This window comes from Amblyomma mixtum, chromosome 3 (assembly GCF_055824585.1).
Source record: "Amblyomma mixtum isolate Tamu chromosome 3, ASM5582458v1, whole genome shotgun sequence".
In the NCBI taxonomy this organism is placed as follows: domain Eukaryota; kingdom Metazoa; phylum Arthropoda; class Arachnida; order Ixodida; family Ixodidae; genus Amblyomma; species Amblyomma mixtum.
Genome location: NC_143014.1, coordinates 57,430,520 through 57,445,425, shown reverse-complemented (window position 1 = coordinate 57,445,425; position 14,906 = coordinate 57,430,520). Strand labels below are relative to the sequence as shown.

The following is a 14,906-nucleotide window of genomic DNA, read 5'->3' as shown; positions in this document are numbered from 1 at the left end:
AGTTGGTAGAATGCTTTTAAGTGTGTCTGTCTTCCCCATGTGCATTGTGCATTTGACCTCTGGTACGTCGAAACAACACAACACTAGCAAAGCAAGATGTTCTAACTGTCCCAAAGCCAAGCATTTATTAACCCCTGCGGTTGGCTGGTCGCATTTGTGCTGGGCACATGTGGGGGGTTTCCATTTACTTCATGTTATGCGTTGTGTGGGCTTGATTTACAGTGGCATATTGACCTGGCCCGATGGCCGCAAGTACACAGGCCGGTTCAAGAATAACCTGCAGCATGGTGAAGGTGAATACATTGTGCCAGGAAATGGTGGGGACACGGTGTTTCGGGGCACCTGGAAGAATGGCAAGCTTCATGGACTTGGGAGTGCCAGGTTTGTTCATTTAGGTTTGTTCACCCGTAGTCTTAAGTTAGATGATACGACCGCAAGGTATTGGAAATTTATTTCTGTGCTTTTAATTTCACGTTTATGAGACAACTGCAACTACAACTGGAGTTCATTTTAGTCTGAAACGTTTTCCTATTTAGCCAGAATTACAAAATAATTTTATTTCACTGAAGGTTTCAAGCATGGCAGGTATTGGCAACGACAGAATTGCATGTATATAATTTCATTAATCAAAGAGTTTCACTTAAATTAGTGTTTTTTTTTGTTTTTTTTCTTGGAAGCCACCATGCTCTTTGTAGAAACAGAGCAGTTTCGCTTAACTGAGCTATTATCTGCAGATCACTGTATTTTGGTGAGAATTAATTATAGCAAAGCATTCAGTGCCAAATTTTGTTTTGCATTTGCAAAACATTTTTTTCATTTTGACTTGCTTTTAATTTTTATAGTGTACAGAAGGAGCTTCTAATGCTTCTTGCTTCATTGGTTATGGTGGTCATGGATGTCTGTTGATGTGATCTTTTTCAGGTACCCCAATGGCAATCTCTATGAAGGGTTCTTCAAAGATGGCTTGAGAGATGGACATGGCATTCTAAAAGAAGGTCGATTCTTGTCCTCTTCAAGTATCTACATTGGCCAGTGGCTGCAGAACAAGCGTCATGGCTATGGAGTCCTTGACAATGAAAAGGAAGGTTTGTGTGATTTTGATTTAAATATTGAAGGCATTAGTCTGGGAAAGGCATGTCTCAATTTTGTGTTGGGGTGATTGCAGGAGAAAAGTACATGGGCATGTGGCAGGATGACTGCCGGCATGGCAATGGAATTATGGTTACCCTCGACGATATCTACTATGAGGGCAACTTTGTCAACAACAATCTCAGTGTAAGTAACATTTGCCATTTTTATGGATTATAATTATTTCGTGGATTTGTGTTTCCATGCAAATAAGTCAGCTTCTTGCCTCTAGACTAGAAAGGTTCGTTATAAATGAGTGTCGAGGTTGTAAATAAAGGTGATGCTGTACTGTAGAACCTCGCTGATACATTCTTGGTTCACATGGTTTGCCGTTGATATTCTTAAAATTGTGAGCAGTAAAAATTTCCGATAGTGTTACTGTTTTTCTTCCACTTAACACATTCCTGGATAGAACAATTTCCTGGCAAGTATGTTTCACAACCAGCAGAAGATGCACTACGTATGTGCCATGCTTCTCGGCACGCAACATGAACAGAGGTATGGTGGCAGGCAACTGCTTCAGCGACTTTTCCACAATGCCTAGATGCAAAGGGGCGAAGCATCCGAAAATGACTATGCACTAACATACAAGTGGGCCGAGCCCAGCGGTGGACTTAGGCGGACTTAGGGGCGGACTTGGGGGGGAGCGACCCTCCTTGACGAGAAATTTTCTGCATTTAATTTATGAAAAACTTGATTGTCTTCAAAGTAGAAACCTATAGAAATGTAATGTGAAAATAGGACCACCCTCTCCGCCCATAAATCTGCCCCTGGCTGAGCCTGAGGACATGCGACGTAACGAGCAAAAGCGCGCCGACAGTCATCCTTCACAGTGTGCAGATGTAAAGGGACAAAGCAGCCAAAAACGTCGGCGATGACAATATGAATAATATATTGGCTACTTCTGCTTTTGCTGTCGTTGGAGTGTACGCGTTGCTAAGTTCCTTGTGTGCTACTGCTGAGAGACATTTTTAGGAAGTGAATGTGTTAATAAATGCCCTTTTTTGAGTCACATTGTTAAAAATCTTGGTGGCTTTGGATATCACGTTTCATTCCCACAATATTTTAAAAGTGCATCAGTGAGGTTGTACTGTGGGTGTAAGCAGTGCAAGAATGTAGGCCAAAATGTGAGATATCACTGAAGGGTTTTTGCTCTTGGTATGCCTTTGCCTTGATCATCTTTATAATATTTTTGCTGCTTCTTAAAAGCATCAGTACTTGATTATTTGAAAGCATATTTTAATATACCATTGTGACATCTAGAATGTGAGCTCAGTGCTTCAAAGACATCACAGCATTGAGTTGAGGGTGGACTATGAGCTAGGACAAGTGGACAGCATTGGCAGTGAACCTGCTCACACAGCTAGTGGCTGTGACGATGGCTGCTCCGTCTCAGCTTGCTCCAGATGATCGTGACATCACTGTATGGATTACTGCAGTGAAGCATGAATGACAATGTGCCCTTAAAGTGCATATTCCATATTGCCTCAGAGGTTACTGCCCTGGTTTCACGTTGTAAGCCATTGGACATGTGTAGCATTTGCACTGGCTGGAGACATCCTTACTAAATGGGGAAGCTCAAGAAAGGCCTGTCAAATGTTACCAACTTTAGTGAGAACAAACACACATGTATAGCTCAGTCCACCATGACCATCGCATGTTCCAGCGAGCGTCCTTGGCAGCAGTTTGTCCTCCCATCACACAAACTCTTAATTAATGCCTCAGGTACCAGAAACTGTGGTATAAATGTGTTCACAGCCTCATATATTACCGCCCAGGAAGGGTGGAACATAGCCAGCACTTACAACAGAGACCACAACTTGTTACCGTTCTGTTAATAGTTTGCACATGAGGCAGCATCAACCACTATGTGTGACCCCATTCCCTCAACACCTAATAATTAGGCCAAAAAGCTGTCTTATTTTCACAAAAGAATTTTAATTCATTCTTATTTTCAGGCCCCTAGAAATAGTGTTAGTGTGAAAACGTCTAGACTCTAGGCCTAGCTGAGCAAGTTTGTGCACATGAACACACATAAACTGGAGATGTGCCTTATGGAGCCAGTCCTGCATCTGTCTACCCTCGAGGAAATGCGTTACGACTATGGATAACAGTGGCAAATTGTTGTGTCATGCATACCTTGCAGCACCTAGTGATAAGCAACCCAAGTGCAAAGCTTTACTGTTGGTTAGGGACTGAAATGTGTGGTTACTTTACTTTTGCAAGGCCAGTTTGTGATAAAAATTCTGACTTTATGCCCTGCCAATGTACTTTAAGGCTCTTGATTGAGTGCATGCAAGAAAGCAAGCCTGTTTTCATTATGGGCCATTTTTTTCTTTGGTCTTTGGGTACATTTGCACTCATTAATAATTGGTTTCTGGCCAAGGGTTGCAGCATCTTGTGGGCGTGCTTCATTTAGAAAGTGTAATGTCACATCTTCTAACTTTCACCCCATTAAACTGCATGTCCACAAATGTTGCTTTGTGGTTGCATCCTTGGGTGGCCTAACACTACAAGGAGATGTCACGTACGCTGGCCACTGTAACACACTAACAAGAGTTGTGATTCTTGTGTAGTTGAAAGAATTTTGTTCTTTTTTTGTTTGCATTTGTAAGAAATTAGCAAACCAGCCTGTACTTGACATGCTGCATGCGTTGCTTCAACTCTTGTTATTTGCAGGGTTATGGCACCATGATGTTCCAAGATAACACCATCTTCAAAGGGGAGCTTGGTGCTGGAGGCTCTCTAAATGGCAAAGTAGGAATCTATACAAGCTCTTCTTCACTTAACAAAAAATGAAGTCAATGCTAAAGTTGCTTTATGTATTATTTTCCTGTTTCACTTTCAACAGGGTGTCCTGAGTTTGTCAAATGGGGACACTATCCAAGGCACTTTTTGTGGAGTGTGGAGCGAAGGCATCAAGATATCAGGCACATACCAAAAGGCAGTTGCCGATGAGCAGAGCATTTCCGATGTTGACTCGCTCATCCATCGGGACAAGTGAGAGCTTTAATCATGCTTTGAAGACAAAGTTGTTTTATTTTATGCTAGCTTGTTTCTTCTGATTAAATGTTTTTAAAGTACTATTACTGCCCCATCCCTGAAGTTAATTTATTTTGAACTGGCCCCTGAAAGGCTTGAAGTGGCTTAAAGTATGACAGTGACTTTATACAGCATCTAACACCATGACACATGCCATTATCCACTTCAAGACAGAAGGGCAGCCAATGTTCCTGAATGGGGTTATTATGTCGTAATTGTGCTGTGCCTATAAAACATATGCATGCCTCGAAGTTGAAAAAAAATTTTTGTTCATGTTTACATGCATTCCTTTCTCTCTCCTAATTAGCAATGGTTCTCCCTCACTGAGTGTGCCAGCATCCGAAAAGTGGAGAGATATCTTTGACCATTGCCGAGACATGCTGGGAATTCAGGGCATCTCTGACACTCAAGACAATAAGCATGCATGGGACGCAATTGCTATTGCCATCAGCAACAGGAAAAGACAGAGCCACGTGAAAAAGCCGTATGAAAGCATTTATTTTTGTGTCCATGGTGTGATCATCTCTTTTTGTTTTTGTGTTAACTTCCTGTACTGAAGCGCAGTGCACATCTCTCACTCTGGTAAAACCTTGGTATGCATATACATAATTATTAAAATTTGAAAGAACGTAATTGCCATCTTTTTGGTGTAAGAGGTGTTTGATGCAAATTTCTCAGAAGATGCGGCTGCTTGGGGCTGTGGCATGAGTAATCCCGACTCTCCACTTTAAACTGTAACCAGGTTGTTTTGCTTCGCTGTGGCCTGCCCGGGCATGGGCTGGGGCCTTTTGCTTTTAGAGCGCAGCTCCTAAAATACCCATTCCTGCTTTAAACAGCATCACCGTCATTACTTGGCATAACAAGCTAACGAGGAGCACAGCAGAGAATGAAAGAGAGCGAATGCATAGCGCTGCAAAGGATGAAAGACTGCGATAGTGAACAAAGCATGAAAAGGATATCGAAGGGGGAGGGTACAGTCATAGCGGGAAAAACAGGTTCTGCAGCTGCGACCCGCAGCACCTGAGTAGCGCTCACCGCCATCCGTGAGGCTGAGCAGCGGTGAATTGCTGTGCGCGCTGCCCAAGCCGAAACCCAAAGCTGCCTCCGTTTGGCGCCGCGTGTTCCGTATGCGATTGCCTGTGGTTCGTGTACCGCAGCAGCTGCTCTCAAATTCACATTACTGAGAAGCGTAATCGTCAGCCAGTTTTTTTTTTTCTTTTTTCTTACCGTCATAACATTTGCCCTGCCCGGAAAGCCTGTTATACCTTGTGCCATAGGCAGAGACATTTTATTTTTGTTTCTTCTTAGGGCATCCTGCCATAGTTTTTGTCATACCTAGGTTGCAGTAGCAACCTGTGGCTTAGTGTCTGCTGCTGCAGAGTAAAAATGGTGGTAATGACTGCTTGAATTCGCATCATCCATTCTACACTAGTCATCTCCTAGGTCGTGTGGCATGACAGGTACAGACAGCTTGCTGCTGCAGTGCCAAGTAAAATTGCATTTTTGGAAATATGAAAACGGATGTAACTATTACTGCTAGCTATCTACAAGTCTCTAATGATAGTAGGGCATTTAGCTATAATAGTTAAAAGTTAACAGAACATCAGTTGATGAGTTTACTAATCAACACATCTTATCTGTCTCCTGATTTCTGCTATGGTTGACAGCACTGTCTAGAACGAATCATCTTGCCATATAAGGAACTGCAGTTTTAAAAACTGCAGGTAGTCTTCGCAGAACAGCCCAACATATACTGTGGTTCTGTTGTATAACATCAGCAGAGTGTCGAGCATGTATTAAACTTTCCGTTGTTATTTTTTCTGTCATTTTTCTGGTTCTTGTATTTGTGTGTACAGTTCCCAAGGACCATTTTCATTTTGCAGAGCAAAACCTTGCTGCGAAGAAAACCTAGACTATCTTGAACGCATCCCTCGGACTAGCAGAAAGCATGGTTCATTGACATTGGAGCATTATAAGGAGATCAAGGAGTACCTTTCCAGTGCCTTTGACTGTGTTCATCATCCTCTAGGGTATCTTCTGGATGGATTAGTTGGCGTGTTCAGGTGATCGACACTTTTTTTTTTCTTTTGCCTGTCTTTACCGGTTATTTGCACTGTGGTCCTCTAATCATTTGTTTTGTCAGTTGTGTTTAATAGAGAGCTTTACTATTAATCTTTGCATATCAACTTGATTGTTTGTTGGTTGTTAGTTGAGGCTTTTTTTTTTATGCTTATTGACAGACTGACCTACTGTGGCATCGGTGTTCATCCTCGACTTTTAGTACATGCTGTGGAAGAGGTCAGATCATTTTGCCAGAGGCTTTATGAGCTGGTCAGGTAAGGAAATTGAAACTAAAACGTCTTCATATTGCTCATATTTCTGCACTAGGTCTCGCTTTTGATATTCATGTTATTTTGCAATGTTTATTTAAATTCCAGAATTCTGTTTCCTGACTTACCTCATTCAAATAAGCCCATGGTTCTGACCACCTTGGGGGACATAGAAAGTCCAGATGACTTTTTTGATGTTACTGGGTGAGTTTCCTTCCTAGTAGAATTGTGTGCATATAATATTGTGGCCTATAAAGGTGAAGGCAAAACAGTAGGCTTCATTGCTATTGTAGAACATTGCAGCAAGCACAGTCTTTCAAAAAATTTTAGAAACATGACCACTCTGAAAGTAAATGCGTGTAATTGCTGGATTTTTTTAAACTAAAAAGTTGCTTGAAATTGTACTCACAGAATTTTCTTGTCCTTCTAGAGAGTGCATCACGCCCAACACACTTATTCAGCCTGTACTTCTCCCCCGGCTGTACCCATCACTCTCGACACTTTATGCACTCAACAATGAGCAAGAAGATCGGCACTACTGGGAACGCCTGCTCAAATGGAACAAGCAGTCTGACTTGGCACTGATGACCTTCCTTGGGGTGGATGAGTATGTTGTGCCCCTGTGGCCATAGCAGGCAAAAAGAGAGAATTTATGCTTAAGGGTGTGGTTATGGATCCCTCAAAGTGGTAATATAGTTGATCGCTAACGCAGGAAAATATTGCTTTAACTGTTTTGCACCATGGGAAAATTGGGCATTTTTTTTTTTTTACTGAAAAAATTAGGTTAGTCACATAAGAATGCAGATTATCAGATTATCAAAATGAAGCTGAATGAATGCACTGTTTGATAGTATGCATTACAAGAAAAAAAGTATTAGGCAGTAATATGAAATTTTATTTGTCAGACACCAACTTTGGCATTATTATGGTAAATATTTATGACGTTAGGCTTATAATGCAAAATGAAAAATGTTCCTGAAATTCTTAAATGTACAAAAAGCACATGAAAGTTTCAATGCTTTGACTGACAAAAACCTCTATCTACAAAAAAAGTTTCTGCCTCATAGAAAGCAGTCATTTTTTGAGGTGTTGCAAAAGCTGTTTTCCTCCGAATATTTTGATTGGAAAATGCTTGAAAGTACAAGCACATCTCCTAACATCAATGTTCTTCTAAATGATACACATTTATAGAGTGAAGCGTAATTGTAATCCTCACAAAGAAATATTAAAATGGAAAAATCTGGTGAAGGCAACAAAACACTTTAAAAAAATGCAAATGTCATAAAAGAAAAAATTGGCTAATATATACCTTGTGCACAGAAATGTTTCAAATCAAACTGTTTAAAGGTTACGCATAAAAATAGAGTTGTACCCCATTAATGCTTTCAGCTACGAAAAACAAACCAAAGCCAAGGCTCACGTGTCGCTGCACGAAACAGTCCTTCAATGTTGAAATACACGTAAAGACATCCATCAAGCAGCGAGGAGCATTAAAATGCCTTGTGGAGATTAAACTGGGAAGGAAAAGGCCAGAGAGCAAGCTGACATAACTCCAGTAGAGATGCACTCATAGGAGCTTGACGATGTTCTTGTAAATGAGCAAGGCATTTGACGACACACCTGTACACTTGCGACCTTTTTTATGGGCCATGGGATTTATTTCGAGGTTGTTTGCTCAGGATTAGCATCCAGACATACTTAGTCATGTGGACTGAAATCTTAGTGCTGCTGTTGAGAAAAAGAGCCTGATAACATTGTGACATTTCGTCACCTGTCGATTCACTGCATGGTAGCCATTGGCTTCACTGCAAAGCGCCATGAGGGGAGCAGGTTCTTTTTTCCAGCAGAACGACAGTATCTGTAGAGATGGAGGTACCAAATATTGGCCACATAATGTAGACAGATGGCAAATAGCGACCTTAGTACTGTGAACATCTCTATTACATTTTGGGTGGCATTAAAAATTAGTACAGCGGTAGCAGGTGGAAAACAATGCTGCCCGGTAGACAGCAGTTGATGTTTTGGGCTGGTTTCAGGGGTTATTCATTGGCAAAACTAAAATCAGACTATCTGACATCATCCTGAGGCTCACTGCTACTAATAGCATTAAGAAAAGTTTGATGCAAAGGCTAAAAAAGCAGCATTGTGGAGCTGGTTTTCATGACAGTCCAGATATCGAAGTTTTCCCATGCTCACTAAGAAAAGTTGCACGCCAAGCTCTTTAGTCTCACACCAAAATTCATTGCTTCTTATTAGGGCTACAAATTACTTAGAAACTGAAAGTTGACTTTTTTGCCTACATAAGTGATCGTGCAAAAATGCGGAACTTCATTGGCAGCATTGAAAGGGTATGCATTATCTATGGGTCACTGGTAACTCGTGCTGAATTGGCATAGTACAGAAAGAGCTGAAGCCCGGGTTGACAAATCTGCTAATGCAACAAACAAATCCTGACCTCTTCGTGGATAGCCATATAACCGTATACCTTGGGCACCGAATGAAGTTCATTATACAGTAAAATCTCATTAATTTGAACTTAGTTGAACTGCCATTTTGTTCTGTATGTCACTTTGGTCCTGTCAGCATCAGATGTGCTAAAGAGGCGCCCCTTAATTTGGCCTCTGTATAATTCAAACAATATTCGATCTCTTTTGAGTTTGAGAGAGCAAAAGTACACTGTTTATAAATATAATTTGCAGCCCCCTTTAATTTCATTATAATTTAGGTATCAGACTTGGATATATATCAGTTTTCATTGTGCATTGAAACCAAGCTCTTAAATTTAAATGACAGTATAGTAGACACACTTGGTCCGTTTTCAGAAAGATGTCGGCTATGACCCCAGAGCCTGCAAGACAAACGTGCGGCACTTGAACTGGCGCATTTCACCTACCAATTCTCCAGACACAACTTAGGCAAACCTCCTACCTACATTTGGTGGAGGTGCTAGCCAGACCTTCCGTCCCCTCAGTGGAGTTTTACAGCTGAACTTTGTTCCTGACATTGGCTGTGCCTGAAGCCACTAAACAAAGTTTGCCCCCCCCCCATTCTTCCTACCTTCTTTTGTACCAATAGGCTACGAGAGCATGACCCCTCTGTTAACAGCAGTACTGGCAATCATTTGTTGATGACTGGTTGTCGTCCTGCGAGTGAATTTATCTGAGTTTTCTCTGAAGAACTGGGTCACAGGCCAGTCCAAGTGCCACATGTTCATTCTGCAGGCAACCCTCTCTATTCAGGGTCATCATTGTCTTCCCCAAACCATTCCCCCATGTGTCTGCTTTACTACTTTAGAAATTAAAATAAGCTGCACCTTATCGGTAGTTATTGTTAGGGAGACAGAAATTTTCAATTTTTACTCCATTTCAAGATATAACATTCTTGAGAATATTTGCGAGAGAAATTATTATTGAATTGTATCAGAAATTTATTAAGCTTTCTCTTACATGAAATACATTTCTCACAGCTCTTTCATGTTGCATCTTATGTTGGTGAAAATTGGCAAGTGCTGTATATGAAAATGGTTCTTGCACTGCCGATTATCTTTTTTTTTTTTTTTTCGAGATATTTTCTCACTCACAAAACAGCTTACGCTTTTTTTTTGACTGGATAGTGTACGCATGCAATTTAATTATTTGCCAGAATTACAGATACCAATTATCACACAGTTTTCATCTTTATGAAATTGCTGTTCTAAGAGTTTGCTGGAAAAGCAAGTACATTTCTTTGCAGTTAAAAAATAAATTGGTTTTGAGGGAAGGGAAGAAGTATTAACTGTCTCACTTCTTGATGGATACCTCAGCCATGCTTTGAGGGGAGGGATGAAGGAGGGATTGAAAGAAGGAAGACAGAAAGAGGTGTCTAGTGGAGGGATGTTTTCTTCAAATGTCATAGACTGCGTGTGTGCCGCGATGTCATCATTCCACAGGAAGTATGTTGCCGTGATCAAACATCCTTTACTATAACCGTTTGTTTATTAAAGATGTCTTCACTATAAATGAAAGAAAATGTAAAGTTGTCTACGGAAAACCAAATAGGGCTGCAGTTTCAAATTATTGTACCCTTGTTTTTACTATATGCAAATTTACTGTAGTAGGATTCTATTGTATTTAACAGTGTAGAACCAGAGATGAATGATGGAAGTTAGGAGGTAGCCCACAATTAGTGCAGCATGTAATGGAATTGAAATGTGCAGCATGGCATAAAATGAGAACAAACTGAGATTCAGTATTTGGATGGGGTTTGGTGCAGGCACATTTGCTTGTGCCTTTACTGTGGACATTGTATATATTATGCGCCTCTTAACAACTATGCAGTGTGTTCCACTACTGATAAATGGACTAAGTAGCTTTTCAGTATTGTTGGCGATACTCTTGTTTTCAAGGGATAGTAAAGGCTTCAGAAGTTATTAGAAACATTTTATTTGGTAAGGTATGTTCGTATTTTTTTTCCCCTCCAATATATATACCCGCCTCCTTAGCTAGTTTAGTGCAAAGGCCACACGTGAGGATAACATGATAAAACAATGCCATGCTAAAAATGCGGAGCAGTTTACACATTCAGTGAAGGCCAGTTAGTATACATACAGTCAAGTTTCAAATCTGTAATATCCTTTGTCAAAGAGGTTTTGATGGACGGCAACATTTTGCATTGTCTGGCCGAATATGTGAACACAAGTGTTGAAAATGAACAGCGTATATTAGCCACAGAATTTAGGTGCTTGCCTGTTGATACAGAAAATAAAAGCATATTGTAATGTGTGTTGTGTTAGGCATGAAATGTGTCACTGCAGTATGATGGATAAAGAACTGTAGTACGCAGCACACAGTTTCTTTCAACTGGTTTTGCATTGCTGGTCATTTAGGTGAGTAAGTTGTAACATATCTGTCTTTTCTGTGTTCTTGCAGGAAGTTCATGTCCTTGAAATTTCCTGACAAGATTTTCACAATGGAAAGAAATGTGAGTAATGGCCGATAACCCTTAGTAAGGTGTTGCATTTATGAAGCACAGTACAAAGGCTGTTGAAAAAGAAATTAAACACGTAAAAAATAAATGGTGTTCATTTTCTAAAATTTTAAATACAGTTGCTTTTCTAGTATATTGTCCCTTCATTGGGCAGTGAGCTGCTCTGAGTTTTTTTATTAGAAAGTGTCCTAGAGCTTATGACTTTTGGTACAGCATAGTTTCGTAAATGCATTTTTCCCAAAGTCCCATGTGCTTAGATGCCAACATTTTTGCAAAGTTCTAACCTTGGGAAGCTGGAAATAGTCTGTGGGGGCAATGTCTGTAGTATATGGAGAATGGAAAACAGTGAATAAGTGATGTTTTGTGAGACATATATTGACCAGAGTGTAGCATGAGGCAGTGCATTGTCTCAGTGCAATGTGATGGTCTGCCTACTCCACAGTTCAGGCTTTCTCTGCACATTGTATCCCTCAAATGCACTGTCCTTTTTAGGTGTGAATTGGTTATTCTGTGTCTGTCTTGGCACACCAAGATAGCAGCTTAAAAAAATTGTCACCGCAGTAAAACTTTTTAATTCATTCTTCAAGGGACTGAGAAAAATTTCAGAATTGTCTGAAGGTTCAAATTAACAAATGGCCTCCAAAAAACTGCTAAGAACTGTCCTCATCTTAGTAAATTTGTTTAGTAAAAACATGGATGGTGGTCATCTGTTTTTAAGATGAAAACTGCATGGAAAAAGACAGTTTTTTGCATTTCCCTCAGATGTTTCACTATGTGTGCATTGTCGATAATGTCAGTGCAGAAGTTCTCCAAAGTGGTAGATGCCTCCATGGCTGCTTTGATGGCACAATGCTTTAGTAGTGCAGCCTCCTCATAAGCGGCGTCATCGCATATGAAGAGGTTCCACAGCATTAACAACGAACAGCTGTGCTTCGACTCTGAGCATGCAGTGTCGGTGCGCAGGATAAAAGAATGAAAGAACCACAGGGCCGGTAACGAAGGAAACATGCAGAAATGGCAAGACACCTTCTAAAAAGAATAGACCAGCGGCCCACTAATCAATGTCCAAACGGCATGCTGTAACCCCTTCGTGCCAACGTGAAGGTCCGAAAAGTGAAACCAAAACTATGCGGCCTATTTTTTCAGCAATGGTGCCCTTTGATCGTCATCATGCTTGTCATTGCACTCACATCAGAGGTTTGCAGGCAACTGTGCACCATGCAGTCGAGCCTTGACTATGGCTGTTTGGACAATCACTTGCTGTTTCAGTCACACATGAACACAGCCGTCCATCAGAGGGACCCAGTCTGCGTCCTAAGTAGCAACCGTCTGGCACTATAGACATGCATGAGCGTTGGCCAGGACCACGTCGGTGGTCCACGTTAACAGGGGTCGAATTAATGAGGTTCCACCTTATATGATGCTTACATGGGCGGCTGGCTAGATTGCCCTAGTTGGTGTGCAGTTGAAGAACTTCATTTTCTTGATGGAGATAGAAATGGAAATAGTACGAAAAGACAAGAACGCAGGCAAAGAAATGGACATGACGAGCGCTAACTTTGGAGAAATCCTTGCTGAAGCATACAGATGCTGGCAGCAGTTCCAAGCATGCGCTGAGCCGTTTCCTTCAGTGTCGCACTTTTTGTAATTATGGGATTTGGGAGGTGAGAAGGCATATTAATCTACGGTGTGCCCTGGTAAATCCATGGAGATAAAATTTTATGAAACGGAGCTCTTTCGGAGTTGTATTCTTTTATAGCGGTGGTTATATGAGGGACTTACTCTGAAGTAATTGGGGCTGCTATCATTGTTGGCAGTATCTTAGGCCTTAACCAAACACTCTAGCATTCACCTACTGCCTATATACACAATTGCCCTGATTGCCCTGAGTCATAAGAGATGTAGGCAAGGAAGAGGGTGTTGACAATGCTCCATTTGTTGCCATGTGCTCAAGTGGGATGTGGGTTGGTGCACTTACAGGGGCACAGTGTGGAGTGTTGTGCAGCTGTCACCGTCTCTTTTTTGTTCTATGGGAGGGCAAAAGTATGAGGGGTTTTTAAGAGCCGTCTTATATTGTAAGCCTTTAGCAGCCTTTCTTCTTTTAACAGCGTGTGTCAAGCATCAAAGATGAGTGCTTCACTAATGCTATTGATGCACTGCAGCACATCAGGTGAGTGCATATTGGTATGCTTTTTCAGTTCACATGTTTGATGTGGTCACTTCTATTTGCAGGCTGCCTGATGCATAACTATTCAGTATGTTTGCATGACCTTATTCTTGTGCACATTCTGTCATTATGTTATAGTTAGTGTGTACAGTTTTGATAATACAGCATTGTTTATTTAGATCATAAGGAAGGTGTGAAGAGTGATGCCAGCATTTTTTTTTAACATGCTGAATTGATGAATCGCATGTCGTATATTGGAGCTCCTTCCATCTGTGCAACAGCCAATTTTTCAAAATACCTAGTAAAATAAAACAGCAAAAAAAAGAGAGAGAGAGAAAACTGGAACAAGATTGTGCAGTCAAAAGCAGCTTCTGCTGGTCGACTCTTCCCTCATAAAGCCTTGTTCAGGGACAGAACTTGCCACTATGAGAGGCACTGCCATTGAGTGGTGGTCAGCAAGCTGCCACTCTGTGGTGGTTAGCTGCTGTTGGTGGCTGTTTGTCACTCTTGCTGCTGCTCTCATGTTGTTTGTTTTTGCTAATTAGATAGAGTCTCACTTACAGTATGTGCAGACTCAGCAGTGACTGGCTTGTTGGGTCATTGGGATGCAGGCATTAGTAGTGGCTGTTCAGTTTCCACTCTTCTGCCAGCTGCTGCCCTTCTGTATAATGATATGTTCGTCAAGAGTGCAGTTTACATATGTTTACATGCATACGAGGTTTACATACATTCATTATTCTAACCATAACGAGAATGAATTAAAGTTATCCATAGTCTAGGATTTGATGGAGTTTCATAGTAGAAAAAATCTGGTCACTGACCATGTTGAAACAGTTTTGTAAAGTTTTCATTGTGAGCAAAGAACCCGAAGGGGTTCCAAAACATCATTTAACATTTTGGCATGTTCAGTGACTAAAAATTTCTTCTACTAAAGGTATATTCATAAAATAATTTTGAAAAATTATAGAGAGAGCAATTTTTTGCATGTTCTGGCACTCTTGTTGCTACATGACTTTACTGTTATTCACTACACACAATAGAAAAAATGAAATGTTTTGATAGATACTCAATCTGCTGCTCTTTTTTGCTTATTTTCTTGTGCAGTGGCATACTGTTGTAGAGTGTGCACCATACCATTCACTCCTAAAACATAGGTTGATCTGTTTGTTTGTTTGTTTGTTTGTTTGTTTGTTTGTTAAAGGATAGCATGTGGGCTGATACATGTCTCTGGAGGATGTCTGGTAAAAAATTTTTTGTTGGAATACAGTCTTGCA

The 14,906-nt window shown here is 40.8% G+C and overlaps 1 protein-coding gene across 2 annotated transcripts in view; it reads left to right on the top strand.

Moving 5' to 3' along the window:
* The window catches only part of Als2 (Amyotrophic lateral sclerosis 2), a 66,878-nt gene that overhangs the window by 42,609 nt on the left and 9,363 nt on the right, over window positions 1–14,906 (top strand). For both annotated transcript variants that reach the window (XM_089579297.1, XM_089579298.1), the window contains 12 exons: window positions 223–381; window positions 922–1,085; window positions 1,166–1,275; window positions 3,808–3,885; window positions 3,980–4,128; window positions 4,478–4,654; window positions 6,054–6,233; window positions 6,411–6,506; window positions 6,609–6,704; window positions 6,931–7,107; window positions 11,408–11,459; window positions 13,574–13,635. In XM_089579297.1, coding sequence (XP_089435423.1) covers window positions 223–381; window positions 922–1,085; window positions 1,166–1,275; window positions 3,808–3,885; window positions 3,980–4,128; window positions 4,478–4,654; window positions 6,054–6,233; window positions 6,411–6,506; window positions 6,609–6,704; window positions 6,931–7,107; window positions 11,408–11,459; window positions 13,574–13,635 — 1,500 coding nt within the window. The remainder of the gene's footprint in view (window positions 1–222; window positions 382–921; window positions 1,086–1,165; window positions 1,276–3,807; window positions 3,886–3,979; window positions 4,129–4,477; window positions 4,655–6,053; window positions 6,234–6,410; window positions 6,507–6,608; window positions 6,705–6,930; window positions 7,108–11,407; window positions 11,460–13,573; window positions 13,636–14,906) is intronic.